Source organism: Dipodomys merriami, unplaced genomic scaffold, assembly GCF_024711535.1.
Source record: "Dipodomys merriami isolate MVZ:Mamm:240054 unplaced genomic scaffold, mDipMer1.0.p SCAF_44, whole genome shotgun sequence".
Lineage (NCBI taxonomy): Eukaryota > Metazoa > Chordata > Mammalia > Rodentia > Heteromyidae > Dipodomys > Dipodomys merriami.
The window spans coordinates 3,667,996-3,685,877 of NW_027206002.1; the positions used below are offsets into that span (position 1 = coordinate 3,667,996).

The 17,882-nt window shown below is 47.2% G+C and overlaps 1 protein-coding gene across 1 annotated transcript in view; it reads right to left on the reverse strand.

Moving 5' to 3' along the window:
* Adamts2 (ADAM metallopeptidase with thrombospondin type 1 motif 2) overlaps positions 1-17,882 on the reverse strand; it is a 154,933-nt gene that overhangs the window by 88,575 nt on the left and 48,476 nt on the right. The window contains exon 3 of the mRNA XM_069993809.1: positions 1,224-1,383. Within this exon, the coding sequence (XP_069849910.1) occupies positions 1,224-1,383 (160 nt within the window). The remainder of the gene's footprint in view (positions 1-1,223; positions 1,384-17,882) is intronic.

Sequence of the window (17,882 nt, forward strand, 5' to 3'; positions counted from 1 at the left end):
CCTCCAGAGAGACTTGTCTCCCCTCCAGAAGAGCCCAAGGTGAGAAGGAGGCAGGAGGAGGGGCTGAGGCTGAGGGAGGGAAGGCTAAGCAGGTAAGTGCCCAGAGCCAAGCTGATGACAGCCAAGGTGGACAGCGATTCATTACCAGGAAAGAAGGGGCCGCCAGAGTATTGATTGGCTTCAGAGAATACCGAGCTTCTTGATGGAACAATTCCTTTGCAAAGGTATTCAACACGCTTTCTTGAAATTAGAATGGTGCTCTGCCAGGCTGCACCCAATTGATCTGTCAAGCTGGGAGGCCAGAGAGACCTAAAATAAATGAGCCAGGGCTGCCCGGAGGAATAGGAGTATTTCAGAAATCACAGCACGAGGGGTTTGGCCTAGCCAGTAGTATCCAGATGTACTTCCTGTAAATATTCAGATGCCCTTGACCTGAAATCCCAGGCCACACCTGCCCTGGCTGCCACCACCTGCTGTGGCTTTCTTCAGCCACAGTTCTAGAGCTGGAGTCTGAGCTCACAGCTGCTCACCTGCCCAGCAAGAGCCAAGCACAGGCAAGATGACCACACGCGCTGGGACCCTAGAAACCACCTCAGATCCTGCCAAACTTCATCATGACCCAGAAGCTGAGACCCAGAGAATGCTGGGGAGGTTTGGACTGCCATATAAAGCCTTAGCTCTGTGACGTTCCAACCAGGTGACCACCTGGCCACCCAGCAGCTCTTTCACATTCCAGGGTCCAAAGCACAATTTGCTTTGAAGTTTAATAGCGTAATACTCCACGAGTGAGTTGAAGTTGCTAACAAACATCTCCAGGGTCTTCACAAAGCTTACTTTGAGGGGGTCCAGAAATAGCCCTGTGGTCCTTTTGTTCCCATGAGTGGCCAGGACAGGGTGGGATCTCAGTAGCCAATATGCCAGGGATCATGGCAACAGAGGGGAGGCAGGGGAAGTATTTATGGGCATAGCACTCAGGCCAGGAGTGCAGACCTAGTCTGGATCTCCCTTTCTCTCCCAATACTTGCCAGCTCTTGGGGAAATAACCACTGGACCTTTGAAAAGCCTCCATGCCCCGTGGGCAGCCATGCAGATGGGTCATTCCTGAGTCTCAGCCTGACCTAAGGCCTACATCCACAGGATGTTCCTCTGGGAACTAGGAGCTCAGACAGCTAAGGAGACATCTGATGTTTCCCATTCTGCCCTCCCACCTGCAGGAATCTTACCTGTGTCCAGGACCTGTGGTCCCCCCAGAGGAGGGGGCTTGGGAGTGGGTGGTCGACGGTATACCACATGTACACGGCCCTGCTCAGCCTCCTGCTCTGCCAGCCCCTTCTCCAGAGGCTCAATGAAGAACTCCTCCTCCTCCATCCGAATAAGACCAGCCTGTGGGGGCAAAGGTAAGATGTTCAAATTCCCAGTGCAGAGAAAGGAAAGCAGTGAGGAGAACATGAGTGGAGACAAAACCTCCCATCTAAGGAGCCTGCCCAGGACTCTTGGTTCTCAGCTAAAATCCAGGGTGAGCTAGAAGGGCACAGACTGGTGCCCTCTCATCTACTCAGAGGTTCAAAGGTCAGAACCACTGGACAGTGCCCAGCCTTGTCTAAGGGAAGGGCTCTGCCTGGGACAATGTTCCCCATCATATACACAGCTTGCCTTCCTTCCAGAAAAGTGACTGTGCTTTTTTAAAAGCCCCACAAGCCAAGAAGAGAAAGAAGGAATTCAGATGTGGGTGGTCCTAGAGGGATACAAAGAATCTGGCATCCAATATGGCCTGAGAACTACCCTCATCCCTGGGGGCCCAAGGTCCAAGATACAGGTAAAAACTACCAGTGAGGAAGGAACTTACCCACACACATGTTCAATTTGGACCTAATAACCTTTTTTTTTTTAAGTTCTGAATCAACACTCCATGAGATTTCATGTTTTAAAGGTAGAATTCTAAACCAGGCACAATGGTTCGTGCCTGTAACCCCAACTACTTGGGAAGTGGAGACAGGAGGATTGTAATTTGAAGCCAGCCGGAGCAACACATTAGTGATACCCTATCACAAAGAAAAAGTCAATTATAATGGTTCACACTTGTAATTTCAACTACACGGGAGGCAGAGATAGAAGGAATGCCATCTAATGCCAATCTGGGCAAAAATGGGACATAGATACTAGTTTGCTGAGAAAGAACTTGAAATAGAATTTGGGGATAGATGCCAGGGTCAGGAGGGTTTCTGGTCTGTGATTGGCTGAAAGACATTCCCCTGCCTTCCCCCTCTCCACCACCACCCCCCCTCCCCCCCCCCACAACTCCAGAAAAATAATTATCCAGTTTCTGGTTTCTGGCCCTGCATGTGGTAATCTAGATGGTAAAAAGGGACTTTGTAGATAGGACCGAGCCAAGGATCTCCAGCTTGGGGAATTGTTCTGGATGGTCAAAGTGGACCTTAAGTGTAATCATATGCCTTCTTCCCTAACAAAGGTGGCAGAGCACATTTTGATCAGTGAGAGGAAGATGAGAAGTGACCAGGGAGGTAGAGATTTGGGGGATGAAGCCACACGCCATGGAATGCTAGAAACTACCTGAAGCTGAGAGAACAAAGATGATTTCTCCCCAGGAGCCTGGAAGACAAAACTCAGCCCTAGATTGCAACCAGCCTGTTGTGACTCCAGACTTAAGGTCCTCAGAAATTGTGGGAGAATTAATTTCTGTCCGTAGAAGGAATTTGTTATAGCAGTCACAAGAAGCAAATACCAGGTCCCCATGGGTGGTGTAGTGAAGGGGAAGGCTATAGAGCCACAAGGACCACACCCAGTGGTCCAGGAGGTCCAGGAGGCCAGGGAAGGGCAGTAGGAACAAGTGGAATGAGCTCACCGGGCTGCAAGGAGACCATCTGGGGGGAAGCCTGCAGGTCCCCACACTTCCAACTCATCTTTGTGTCTAGGACTGGCGGGGAGTCAGTAAATGCTTGAGGGCTGAGTAAACAGATGACCCCAAAGCATGGGGACATGTCCTCTGAGAGACATACAGATGGGAAGGACAAGGGGGTGGCTCCAGTCCAATGGCACATGGTGAGAATGTTTACAACAGCAAGAATTCATTCCAGCACACTGTCACGGACCTTCCTTTATGTGTGTGGCTTTGGGAGAGACTGTTGTCTGAAAGGTGCCTTAAGTAAAACTCATTTAAGAAGTGTGGGAATTAACCTTGGAGGGGGCAGCCACATATGGGCTATCCAAGCAGGAATCCAGTGCTCTGGCTTCCCAGCATCCTTTTCAGCTTGGTCAGGTGACCTCAGAGAAGGTGCCAAAGCTCCTTGGGACTCTATAAGTGGAATCTGTTTCCCCTTAGAAGGTTGCTGCTAGAGCATGTGCAGCCAGGGACACCGAATCAATGTATGTGGGGTTAGTGGTCCTCAACCCAAGCAATGTCACTCAAGCCTGCTTACTTTCCACATGAGGAAACTGAGTCCAAGAGTTGGAGGAAACCTGACCGAGACATCCCCTGACCTCAGGCCAGATCAGACCTATTGCGGACAATTAAAGAAGGATGTTGGGGTACCAAGGAGCCCTCTTGCACTTGGGACTAAGGGCCATCTATAGCACAAACCCAAACCTAGGGTAATCCTATGGGGCCTCCCATGACAGTAAGTGTATGATCAGCATGCTAAGGAACAACTGTTTTTGATGAGAGATCTCAGGGGAAGATGGTCTAGGATCTCCTGTGCCCCAGAGGTCAGGTTCTGACATGAACACCCTGGGTCCAATTGATTCCACAATGATCAAGAAGCCAGAATACAAACTGACTGGCAGGGCACCCTGCCAGGTGTCCACCTGAAGGCCACTAGTGTCCAATGAAGTGTCAGGTTTTTCTCCCACCACCAGAGACCTCAAGGCAACAATGTTCTCAACTAGAAGATAGTTGATATATTCCTCACTAGCACCAGCCCATCAATTGTTGGCTATTAGGAAATGCACACACATGTCATCTTGATGAACTTGGGTGACACCTGTCCCACCCTAAGGTCAATGGATGACCATCAGGAAAACAATATACAACCATCTCCAAAGGCAGCACCTGAGCCTCCTGAGACTAGGGACAGATCACTCTCTAGATAGGTGACTGCCCACCCTCAAGTCCAATGGACAATCATCCCCCAAACTAATGGATGGTCAGATACTTATCACCTTCACAAGATCAGCTGATCTCTTTCCAAGACCACTGGTGGGTGAGGGGGTCTCCTCTTCACACAGAAACTGGAATTCATCAATAAAATGCCTGATCTTCAAATATTTTAGTATGCATCCCTGGAGCAATCTGTCTAAACTGCAGAAGAAAACTGACAAGAGAACAAGGCACAAAATATAAGCTCCATTGGGCTGAGTTCTTTTCTAGGACTTTGATTTTCCTGCTGCCAGTGGCAAGTGTTATCTGTTTTTTACATGTAATTTTTTATTAATAAGAATCAGTTTCCCCTCTCAACTCAATAAATATTAAAGAAATCACTCAAGCACACCAGTCTGAAGAGCACCCAACTGGGAGTCTGTTGGGGGGCTCGCTTGTCTCATCCCATTCCTGCCCAGCCTGGTGTCTTGCAGAAAGATTGATACCCAGACCTCAGCGCTCACTCTGCAAGTCTGTAACTTCCTGCCAAACTCAAGCAGATTTTCCCCTGTGGGACAGAGATGCTTCCTAGCACTCTGTCCCCAACCTTGGGTGTCACTACAGAGACCCAGAGCCTCTCAGTACTTTGGCTACTAAGTCATCAGGATTCAGATCTTGGTGAATTACAAAATGCCCACCTGACCTCCTTCTTTGATGCCCAGTTCCTTAACTGTCTGATTTTCTGGTGAAGTAGTCACTAGAAATGGAAACTATAAGTATCTGAAGACTTAACTGCTATCCTCAGCTACCTGGAATTTTAAAGCATTCAAAACACAGATGCCCTCAGTGATAAGGTTTCATAGGAAACAAGCTGGCGTCCTGTTCCCCTGGGCAAAGCTGTCTGCTTATCCTCACTGGTTCCTCCCGTGGGCATCCAAGGCTGCAGCATACCAGCAGGCCCTCCACATGTGCATGACTGTAACAGGTTCTACCATCAACCTTGTCATTTCTGCAACCTCCAGCACAAAGACTGCCAGGTGTTTGTCAAGGAGGCAGTGGTGATAATCAAGGGTAGAAAGAAGCCAAGCGTGGTTACTGTTACCTCTAGTCCCAGCAACTTGGGAAGTCAGAGATTTGGAAGATCACAATCCCAGCTTAGTGGGAAAAAAGTTCCCAAGACCCCAACTCAATCGATAAGGTAGTGTGCTGGTTCACCCATGATGTCAGGTATGCAAGTGGTCAAACACAGAGGAAGCCAGACTTGGACAAAGACAAGGCAGCAGAGATCAGTGCTAGTTCCCTCTTTTTTTCCCCTGAACTTAGCTTTGTTCTAACACACACACACACACACACACACACACACACACACACACACACACACACACACACACACACACACACACACACACACACAGCCTTTCCATACTCTTGCCATCAGAATCTCTCCTACACCCCTTCTTCCTGTCAACAATGAATCTGTACGGTTCCATTGGACAATATGGCAACAGCTATCCAGCTCCACCTGCCAAGAAAAGTGGATTTCATGCTGATCTAAGCAGGAGTGCCACCCAAATGTGTCTGCCACTCCGAGGGTGTCACCTGATGGAGCCTCTCAGACAGATATTTCCACCTCTCTTAGTGATCCCGCTAGGATTAGGGCAACCCTGGAGCTTTCTGGGAAGGAACTGACTCTCTCACCACTGACCAATCACAGGGCTGTGTATTAGTTGCTCTCATATAGCTGTGACTAGAACACCTGGGAGAACAATTTAAAGAAAGGAAAGATTTATCTTAGTTCAGACTGTGGTTCTTGGCCATGTGCACTTGAACAGAACACCATGACAGGAGGAGGTTCTTCTTCTCATGGTGGACAGGAAGTGGAAACTGGACAGCACCAGTAGTTCATACCTATAATCCTAGCTTCTCAGGAGGCTAAGATTTGAGGATCACTGTTCAAAGTCAGCCCAGGCAAGAAAGTCCATGAGACCCTGATCTCTAATTAACCACCAAAAAGCTGGAAGTAGAGCTCTGGTTCAAGTGGTAGAATACCCCCTTGATTAAAAAAGCTAAGTGACAGCATTCAGGCCCTGAGTTCAAGCCCTAGTACTAGCATGAGAGAGAGAGAAAAAAAAAAGAGACTACTTGAAGTCAGAGAAGCACCGCTAGTAAAATTAACATGCATCTTCCCAATTCCTGAGGATAGGCCATCTAATAAACATAGAAGACTAGACAAATAGAAAAAGAACACACAAAATAACATGTAAGTTACATGACTGAAGAATAAAACATAGGCACTATCACAATAAGTAGAAACCGCAAAGTATTTCGAAAACTTTGCAAAAGAGTTCAAAATTTATGCTAGATCAAAAGAGTTTTTACAGATTTTCCTCCTCTGAAGGAACAAATGGGTGTACAACACACTGGGGTCTGAGAAGGCAGGCCCTGACCGAGCCCGACCTCATTGTAGTCTAGCAATGACAGAGTGGTTCCAGAGCCCTTCACATGGACTCCGTGCTGGGTGTTTTCCTGTAAAATGAGCTTCCTAATAGGATTTACAGCTGATAGGCGGGTTAAATGAGATGCGGTAGGTGGAGCAGTCGGCACACTGCCTCGAAAAAGAATCTATTATCGTTGTCATTATTATGAAGACATGGGAGTTGCTTGGAAACATGTTTAACAGAGTTTGTGATAAGGTCTGGGGTAAGTTTCACATTTTTATTGTATTCTCTGTAGTTCTTGCGATTTTTACAAAAGGCATGTATCAAAACAGACCATTTGTTTGAAGAAAGGAACAGAGAGAAAAGGAATAGGGTAGACAAGGACAGAAAGAGACACAGAAAAATGGGATAAACAAGATGCCTACAAGGGAGGCCAGCATGGGGGCTGGCCAGGCAGCCTTCCCTCTAAATCAGACAACACTAAGATAGCTCCCTGAGGGGCTGACCTGTCCAGCCTCAGAGAGCCCGGAATGTCCCCCCACTCAGTCCCTGCAACCAGCAATCCATTTCCATAGCATCTAAGCATGCCAGAGCTGGGGATAACTCCAGGAAATGTAGACAGCTCACCAGACCTGGCCAAGACCAAGAGGTCAGCAGGTCAAACTCAGACCCTGGGACCACATCAGCTCTGCCCCTCCATCATGAGACTTGACACTCATCCCTGCCAGATGCTCGGAATGACATTTCCCAGGTCTCGCTCAGTATGAGGCCCGCGTCGGGGAATGTCCCCAGTCGCAAATTAACATTCACATAAATAACAGGGCGCTCTCCACTAAAGAAGAAAAATGACTTTTTGCTACAGGAACATTTGCCAAGCTATCAAAAAAGCAAGATCTTTCTTTCTGAGCTACTATATCTCACCAGCTGGACGACAACACACTGTGGCCTTGAGAATGAGAGGTGGAGGAGAGAGCTCACGGAATAATGTCCAAGTTCCTTGTTCAACAGGCCCCACCAACAGGTCCTTGCCTGGGCTGGCACTGGATCCTGGGGCAGCCCATGCCAATTGGAATCCAACACCTTTGTATGGCTGTCCCCAGTCGCCCTCTCTATCTTAAGACCTGTACATACTGCCCATCTACTTTTCTCACTCATCCCCACAAGCCTGCATGTCTCAGCACCACCGGTCCCTCCCCAATCCAGACAGATCCTGCACAGTCTGGGCGGGGGTACAGTGGCCGGTCTAAGTTCCAGCCTATACTTTTCCCCTAGATGTATGTTATTCGGGAGGAGAGTAAGGTTTGGGCGGGGCGGGGTTATGTATTCCCTACCTCATCAGCCACTTATATACAACAAGGCCCCAGAGCCTGCAAGCATTGTTACCATCCTTGGGGTACCTGAGGGTGACTCATCCTAGAAAGCAGATAGGCCCCACCTAAGGGAACTAATGACCCCAGGTTACCCCATGGGCATTCATTACATAGCTGCCAGACTAAATGCTCCAAGAGGAGGTCACACACACACACACACACACACACACACGCACGCACGCACGCACGCACGCACGCACACGCACACTACACAGACCCTGACATCCACACCTCCAGTGCACTTTTAAGGTTGCTGTAACAAAGTACCATAGGCTGAGCATCTTAAATAGCAGAACTCCATTCTCTCACTGTTCTGGACACTTGCTGGAAGATCAAGGCCTCAGCAGATTGCTTCCTTTTGAGGCCACCCTGCAGGCACGTTATGTGCCTGGGGGGTTTAGCCGGGCAGGGCTATGGCTCAGGCAGGAGAAGAGGGTTGAGTCACCTGCACAGGTCACTGTCTGAACCACTCCCCAGTGGGCTACAAGTCAGGCAAGTGAAAAGGCATCAGTTCCTTTGAAGTCTAAGCATGCCCAGGGCTGGCCAGGGAGGACTCCCTCCTCAATGACCGTCCTCACCTGCATGCCACAGAGCAGACGAGGCAGACCCAAGTGGTGCATGGCCAATGGGAAGTGAGCAGACCTCTCCTTCTAATCCAGTTCCACTCTCTCTGAAGACCAGTAGGAGCCTTGCTCCAGGGCCCAGATCTGGGACTGGCTGCAGCCTGCCTCCCTCCATTCCTGTGGCAATGCCTCAAGAGATTGGTTAGGGCACCTGCCAAGGGACACCCTATGTGCTGACAGCACCCCCAGAATATTCTGAGCAATTTCAAGGTTGAGTCTACAGAGTTGCTGGGTGACTCGTTTTGCAACTCCTGCTTTTAAGGGCAGAGGGACTCGGGGTGGAAGTGCTTGGTTCTAGGGAGGTAGAAGGCAGAGCTCTGCTTCCTCCCAGGTGGGCTGATTCCCCAGAAAAGAAGATGCAGACAGGATGCGTCTCGTCACTGCTTATGCCAGCCATTCCCATCCTAAGCCTCAGTTTCCCCAGAGGTGGGATAAACCTTGAGATGGGGATGGCAAGGCTCAGTGGGGGTACTGCCCTCTATGCCTACATGCACTAGAGTTCTGGTTCTGGAAGATTTCCTAGGCAAAGGATCTTGACTTTCACATGTCACTACAGGCTGTCACCTCCCTAGGTCCCTGGCTACCAGCCCCTCTCTAAGCATCTCAGGCCTCATGGTACATGAGAGTCCTGGCACTCTGCCCCACTTTGGTTTTCTTCAAATCCGGCTTCCTTTCCTGCTCTGTTCGCTGAGGCCCGCCGTGGTATCCGGGGCAGGCTGACCGCCGACCGTCCTCTGCCCGCCTACCCAGCTGCCGCTCCTGGGCGGGTAGCCCTGCCAGGGCCTAAGGCTGTCTGCTGCCCCTTCTTGTCCACATTTCCTAAAACAAAAACCAGGCCACACCATCTGATGAAGGATCTCGTCTGGTTTATTTATGGGAAGAGACGGGGCTCTCAGAGCCAGGTTGTCTGAGCTGTGGCCAGGCCTCTCTGCGGGCCTTCAGACGCTGTCCATCATGCGTCCTAACCTGGCAAGCAGTGATGGAGGGAAAGGAGGACAGGGATCTGGGACAGAGAACCAGTGAGTACCGGCTGGTGACACCAGGATGGTTTCTTCATTCTAGACCAAGAGTGACAGCTCACATGGCCCTGGCCCCGTCATCAGAGCCGAAGCAGGGATCCCAAGCAACAAGATTTGCAGTGACAAAAGGCTCTAGACCCAGATTAAAGGTTGGCTCAGATGTGCCCACCATCAGTGGATGCCACTGAACACTCAGGGGGATGACGACTCAGATTCCCAATGAGATCCTACTTACCACAGGGAACTTGGCTACAAGGTATCAGAAGGCGTTAAGGACATGTTCAGTAACCTTGTCTACCCCAAATCCCCACCCACCCACCCAGACTCCCTGGCATAGCATGGCACTCATGCATGAAAACAGAGTAACAGTGGAAGCCAAATAGTGAGTATCTCTGGGCCAGGTACAGAGCATAAGCACCCTAGGTGTCTCTAAGAAAGGCTGCTGCCTTGGGCCAGCTCTCTTTGCTGCAAGATGGCCTCTCTTCTACAGAGCACTCTGCATACCCAATGTTCAGACAGCCTGCCACACTACACTATGGAAAATCCCACCCTCAACTTGGTGAAAGGACACTGGATCCAATTTAAAGGGACCCTCTTTGGCCCAACCTGGGGTCATTTGAATAAAATCATAAATGATGACAGTAATGGATTATAGTCCCTAAAATAAAAATAAATATACCTGAGTCCAGACAAGTATGAACAAATGGCTGAATAATAAATCAAGGGGAAGAGGGGCAGCGCTTCCATATAGTAGAATTTAATTAATAAATGTTGACAAACTGATGAACATAAAAAATTAACCATCATACACACTATAAGCAAATAGCATAGTAAGTAAGGACTATTATAGGTGAAGCACTATCCATGAATGCTAAATTAGCAGGCAACAGTCTGATGGGAGATAAATGTTTCCATCCTCCTATCTTGCTTCAAGAGATTTATTAATTACCAAGTAAAAAGGTCAAAGAACTCCCCGTCCCCATGTCCAGTTACTCACTGTAACAAGATGATTAGAGAACAAGAAGTTGTTGAGAGAGAGAGAGAGAGAGAGAGAGAGAGAGAGAGAGAGAGAGAGAGAGAGATCATATAACTTTGATGAGAGTACATGGTTATAATTGTTCTGTTAGCTAATTGTTTATCCCTTACTGTGGCTAATTTATAAAGTAAGTTTCATTGTATATGTGCTTTTCATCTATATGAAATATAGAATATATACAGGGTTTATTCAGTACCATTCATTGGTTCAACCATCTCCTGGGAGTCTTGACACATCACCCCAAAGTTACGGGGAAGTGACCACAAGGACAGAATCCCAAGTGGAGAAAGTCACCATCAATATTAATAGGACAAAAGCCAAGTACTAGTGGCTCACTCCTGAGTCCTAGTTACGCAAGAAACAAGATCTGAGAATCAAGGCTTGAAGCTAGCCCAGGCAGACAAAGCATCAAGATTCTTATCTCCAATTAAGGATCGGAAAGTTGGACTAGAGGTGTGGCTCAAGTGGTAGAGTGCCAGCCATGAGTGCAAAAGGCAAGGGAGAACATGAGGCCAATCCCCCCTCCTCCCACACACACACAAAATGACTATCCCAGGCCTGAATATGTGAGGCCCTGCAGAAGGTCTGTCACTCCAATGAGATTCCTGCCCAAAGTTCATAAACTCTAATATAAGACAATATCAGACAAGCCCATGTGGAGGTATAGTCTACAAAAGAGCTGGCCAAGCCTTTTCCAAAGTGTTCAAGTATGGATGAGGATGGGAAGGGAAAACTGGGAGACAGTGAGGGAAGGGGTGATATTATCCAAAAAGAAATGTACTCATTACCCCTCTAACAATTAAAAAGTTAAAAAAAAAAAGTGTTCAGGTCATGAATGACAGACAGGCTCAGATCATGCCATTCAGGATCCTGTAGGGAACCAAAGAATGGACATGAGTTGGAGAATCAACAAGATTCAAATCAGATGGCTGGGTGCTGGTGGCTCACGCCTGTAATCCTAGCTACTCAGAAAGCTGAGGGTCACAGTTCAAAGCCAGCCTGGGCAGGAAAGTCCGTGAGACTCTTATCTCCAATAAAAACCACCAGAAAACCAGAAGTGGCTCAAGTGGTATAGAGTGCTAGACCCAGAGTTCAAGCCCCACAATCGATCAAAAAAAAAATCAAATCTGGTTTGGAGACTAAATAATAGTGTTATAACATCAGATCAATGCCTTATGTTTCCGGTGTCTGTTCTATGCTGAGACAAAAAGTTAACATTAGGGGAAGGGGGAAGGTTATCTAGGAAATTTTTGAGATTTTTTTTTTTTTTATTTTGGAAAATTTTTTTTTTTTTTTTTTGGGTCCGGTCGTGGGGCCTGAACTCTGGGCCTGGGCGCTGTCCCTCAGCTCTTCAGCTCAAGGCTAGCGCTCTACCACTTGAGCCACAGTGCCACTTCCGGCTTTTTTCTTTTTGCTTATGTGGTGCTGAGGAATCGAACCCAGGGCCTCGAGCATGCAAGGCAAGCGCTCTACCACTGAGCCACCTTCCCAGCCCCTGGAAAAAATTTTAAAATAGCACATATCTACAATTAATTCAAAATAAATATTTTAGATACATAAACATAAATATTTCAACCAAAATAAATATTTCAGATACATAAAATTGCATGCTTGGCCCTCTGGACAGTTCATTCTTCAGGTCAAGTCACCTCTTCCTGGAGCAGAGATGTCCCACCATCCTGGCTGTCCAGGAAGTGGTCCTGAAGAGAGGAAGCAGCAACCACAAAGACCCTGGGGACGAAGCAAGCTTGGTGCATTCCAGGAACACAAGGAATTGTCTTGGTCTGTTTTCTGTTGCTGGAACTAAACACCACAGACCTGCTTTTATTGTTGTTGTTTATAAGCAGAAGTTCATTTGGCTTGTGGAAGGAGACTCTAAGAGCAGGGTGCTAGCATCTGATGGGATCTGCTAAAGGCTTTTTGCTGCACCACAACATGGCAAAGGGCATCACGTGGCGAGACAGAAAAGGTGCTAGTTCAGGTCTGTCTTCCTCTTCTTATAAGGCCACTAACACCATGACGACCTCATCTAATCCTAATTAACTCTCAAAGACCCAACCTCCAAATACCATCAGCAGACTATGGATTAGGTTTGTAACGCATGGACTTTTAGGGACTCATTTAAGATGGTAACAGTGCCATATATAGTGGTGCAGACCTAGAATCTCAGTACTCAAGAGACTGAGACAGGAGTTTGAAAGTTTGAGGGAGACTCTGTGTCAGAGAGAGACACACACCATACAGAGACAGAGACAGAGAGACAAGAAGGAAGGGAGGGAGGGGAAGGAGGGAGGAAGAGAGGGAGGGAGGGGAGGGAGTGGAGGGAGGGGAGGGAGGAAAGAAGGAAAAAAGGAAGGGAGGGAGGGGGAGAGGGAGGGAGGAAGGGGGAGGGAGGGAGGAAGGGAAGGAGGGAAGGAAGCAAGGAAGGAAGGAGGGAGGGAGGGATGGAAGAGTAAAAGGAAGGAAAGAAGGAATGAAAGAAGAAAGGGAGGGAGGGAGAGAAGGAAGGGAGGGAGGGAGAGAGGGAAGGAAAGGAAGGAGGGAAGGATGAAGGGAGGGAGAGGGAGGGAAAGGGAGGGGGAGGGAAGGGAAGGAGAGAAAAGAAAAAGAAACCCCTGGCAACAGGGTAGCCAAGCAGTGCTCTTGAGCAAAGTGTCCACACCTAGACTGTCCTGTTATACCTTCTAGGCATTTTCTAGCTCTCTAGCTGTTGTGGGAGCCCACAACAGCTGCACTACTAAAAGCCCAGATGGGGTCAGATGGGGTGACTTCAGCCAAGATGACTTCCCCTAGAAGGTGCATTTGAGACAGAGTCACAATTTGACCAATGCCAGTGCAAGCCATCTACTATGGAGCCCTGACTATTTCTCCAGCAACTTCCTGACGCTGTACTTGGATTCCTTCAAGCCATCCCCTTTCTGAGTCTCCCTCAGCCTGATAGTCTGACCTTATTTCCCTTCTGCATGGCTCAAGATCAATTTCAGTCAGCCCCCGACAGAAAGAGAATCCCTTCTGAGTTCAAGGTTATGATATACATACATATATATACATACACACACATATATATGTGTCTCTATATATTTATAGATAAATTATCTATATAGATAACTATACCTAGATCTAGATCTAGATCTAGACCTAGATCTATATCTATCTATCTATCTATCTATCTATCTATCTATCTATCTATCCATCTGTGTGCATTCAGTGGGTTCCCCAGGCTATGACCTCTTTCCCTGGGGCTGATACCTACTGTTCTTCCTGCAGCCCTAGGCACTATGACCTCACCCTGGTGACAGCCCCTGACTTCTCACTCACAGCACTCCATGGAAGTGCCAACCCCGAGCCACCCCTCCCTGTTTATGGGGAGGACAGTCTGGCCGCATCTTTTTTTCTGCTCTTCTGAGATAAAGGACATGTTATTGTGTTGCTTTGTCCTGACAGACTCACACTTGCTTTAAAAAAAAAAAAAGTGTTAATGTTCACCAAAGAGACCAGAGCACAGTGTGTTCCTCTAAGTAAGGCAAATTAATGAGCTGATTTGCACAGGAGGGGCCTCTGATTCTTGCAGGTTTTGTTGAGATCAGAAGTAAGATTTGAAACAAAACAAACAAAAAAAAAAAAACAGTATCTCAGTGTAAAGAGCAAAACCTTTCCTCCCAAGTGACTTGGGGCCAAGAACGTGGATGGATTTGGCGCAACCTCTGCCCCTCACGGTGGCTGGAGGACCTCCGCGAGACTACACATCACACCTCACCTGCCCATCATCAATGGCTGCCAAATCCCAGGCCAGGATGAGCAGGATCAGAATGTTACCTTCCTATCCTCATGGGCAAGATGTCATTGGTTGCCAGGGCACAGTCCAGGCCACATACGGACCATCACCTTCTCATTACAAGAAGTTACCAATGGTCCGAGAGAGGCTCGCCTGGTATAAGCACTGCAACTGTCCTCCTAGAGTGCTCATTTCTAGGTCTTGGTGTCTCCAGAACACTCAGCTGAGTGACTGGGAACCAAGTGTCCAGTGCTTTGTTAGATTTTTCATCGCTGTAACGAATACCTGAAACAGTTTTAAAAGGCAGAAAGGTTTATTCTGGCGCACGGTTTCAGAGGGTTTAGTCCGGGGTCACCTGGATGCATTGCTTTGGGTTGGAGGTGAGGAGCAGAGGAAAATGAGTGGAGCAGGAGGAAAGAGCCAGACACAAGAGATATAGGCTTGAAGGGCCCACCCCCCACTAACCTACTTCCTCCAACAAGGCTCCATCCCCTCAAGTTCCTAACACGTCCCCAAATAGTGCCACCAGCTGGACCCTGGCTTTCATTATTTAAACCATGACAGATCTTCAGTCACAGCTGAGAGCCCAGAAACATATCCAGCCAATCATGCTGAACAGATCTCTTCCACTGACTACTCAATCCTATGGAAAAGGAAAGACATGTCTTCTCACATGCTATCCTGCCAGACACCTCCTCATCATTTCTCCTTGTCCAACAACTTACCTGTTCTTCCAATACTGACAAAAACTCTCTTTCCCTTCACACCCACCCTTCTCTTCTACCTGGCTCTTCCTCTTCCCCTCATCCAGCATGCATGGCCTCTTCAGCTCCTCCTCAAGGCCACTGGGGAACTTCCTTCACAGCTTTGTCTCTGGGCCTCTCTCTGGCTCTTCCTCAATGATCATAGTACCACAGGGCACCGGCTCACTCATACTGCACTAACCCTCTTAACGTAGCACACATAGTCTCTTCAAAAGCCCACCTAACATTTACAAAAGCTGAGCAAATACCAAAAAGATGAAGGGAATTCAGAATTCTCCAAAGTCTCGGAACACAACCTAGGTTGTCTTTGTGCTCATAACTTAGTGTGTCTGGTCTGGATCAGGGCATCTCTGCTGTTTCCATGGAGACGAGATGTTCCCACATTGCCAGACTGTGGCAAGCTGGGGAAGATGTCTGCCGCCCTGTGGCTATGGTCTGAATATGTATGTCCCCTCCAAGACACAGGCTGAATTCTGAGCGCCCTGGGTGATGGTATGAAAAAGTGGGGCCCTTTGAGGAGCGATTAGGTCATGGGGGTAAAGCCCTGATGGATGGGTTAGTAACCTTATTAGAGAGACCTAGGGAGATTATTTACCACCATATGGGGACAAAATGAGATGGTGCAGACACTGGAATCCCATGTACTTCTGGCCTCCAGAACTGCGAAAGTTGAATTTTGTTGTATATAAGTCACCTGCTCTATTATATGTTGTCATAGTAGTCTGAGTGGACTGAGACAACATCATAGTCTGGTATACTGATCAGGAGACGATGGGTATCCAGAAAACACACCCAAAAGGAGTGGCATAGACAGGGTCCATAGATAAGACCTAATGAATACAGAAATGCTTGAGAAGATGGTGATGGTGTCAGGGGAAACGAGACCTGGCAGGAAACTGAAATCTGTGTCAGTTAGGGTGGGCTAGCTCTGAATGGTGAATTTGAGTATATATTATAATAAGGTCTGATTTAATCCTACAGAAGGGGCTAGGAATGTGGCTTACTGGTAGAATGCTTGCCTACCATGCATGAAACCCCAGGTTTGATTCCTCAGTACCACAGAAACAGAAAAAGCCAGAAGTAATGCTGTGGCTCAAGTGGTAGAATGCTAGCCTTGAGCAAAAGCAGCTCAGGGACAGTACCCATTCCCTGAGTTCAAGCCCCAGGACTGGTAAAGAAATTTAAAAAACAAACAACAACAAAAAAAAAAAACCTACTTAAGATAATGAGGTATGAAAACATTTGGTTAAGTTAGGATTTAATACCAAAAGTTAACTAAATAAGGCAACTATTTCTTAAACCTTCCCTGGAATATATCTTAGAATAATATATACAAAATTACAAATATGCTTCAAGAGAATGAGAATCCAATATATCAAAATTTGTGAATGAGACCAAAGCTGCTAGCAAGAGGCAAATTCATAGCTTTGGATGTGTCAAAGTTATAGAATAAAATATAAACAGATGACATGGGCAGGAGAACAAAAATAAACCACAGTAAACAAGACAATAAAGTCAACAAGATCTTAATTAATAGGACCAATCAAGTCAATAGGATCTCATTTGTAAAAAGGTACATGTCACAAGATGGAAGATGGCCACCAAAATATCAATTAAGTGCTGTTGAAACAACAAACTTACTATCAAACTTATTATCTTAAGAGTTGTAGGAATTGAACATCCTAGGGAATCTCCTCAGCTAAGAGCAAGCATATTCCTTATGGGAGCTCTAAGGAGGACCTATTTCTTTGCCTTTTCCAGCTTCTAGAGGCCTCCTACAGTGGTTGGCTTGCAGCCCCTTCTCCATCTCCAAAGCCAGCAGTATAGCAGACTCTGACTCTGTCTTTCTGCCTCACCTCTTCCACTTTTAAGAATCCTTGATCCAGGATAATCCAGGATCATTTCTTTGTCTTAAAGCCAGCGAATTATCAACAGTACTTTCATCTGAAAGTCTCATTCCCCATTCCCACGTAACATGACATGTCCACAAATTTCAGTGATAATCATGTGGGGATCATCACGATCCCACAATGGCCACTTCCAAATAGTGAGAAGTTAGGCTGGCAATGTGGCTTAGTGGTAGAGGGCTTGCCTAGCATGCATGAAGCCCTGGGTTCGATTCCTCAGTACTACATAAACAGAAAAACCCAGAAGTGGCACTGTGGTTCAAGTGGTAGGTAGAGTGCTAGCCATGAGCTCAGAGACAGTGCCCAGATCCTGAGTTCAAGCCCCAGGACTAACAAAAAAAAAATTGAGAAGTTATGCTTTTCACTTTTTTTCCTTTCCATTTTTTTCTACACGGATTTTTGTTGTTGCTGCTGGTAATCAGTCTATGTTTTATGTGTTCGAAAATAATGTTTTATTATGAACATAATGGGAGAAGAGAATCATAGCATCCTCTTACAGTACCTACTAAAGTACTTTGGCAACTCTGTTTTTACATGCTCTTCTTTCCTTATCTCCCTGACTCTGGACCTGCCCCAGGACAGGACAGACACTTCCGTCCTGAGCACAGGGCCTTTTTCATAGCAGGCTTTGGAAAATGTTTCCAAAACAAGCTACGTTATAATCCCTTCAGAAAGGAGGCCCCTGGTTCTGCAGGAATGATGTGCACACTCAAAAATGCACTTTAAAGCTGAGATCCAAATAAACACAATGATATTATTGAAGAGTCCTTATGCATAAAACTCAATTCGGAAACCGTCTGCAAAATGTAAGCCAGCAGACAGATAAAATCTTATTGCTCTGGCCCTGGAGAAAAGCC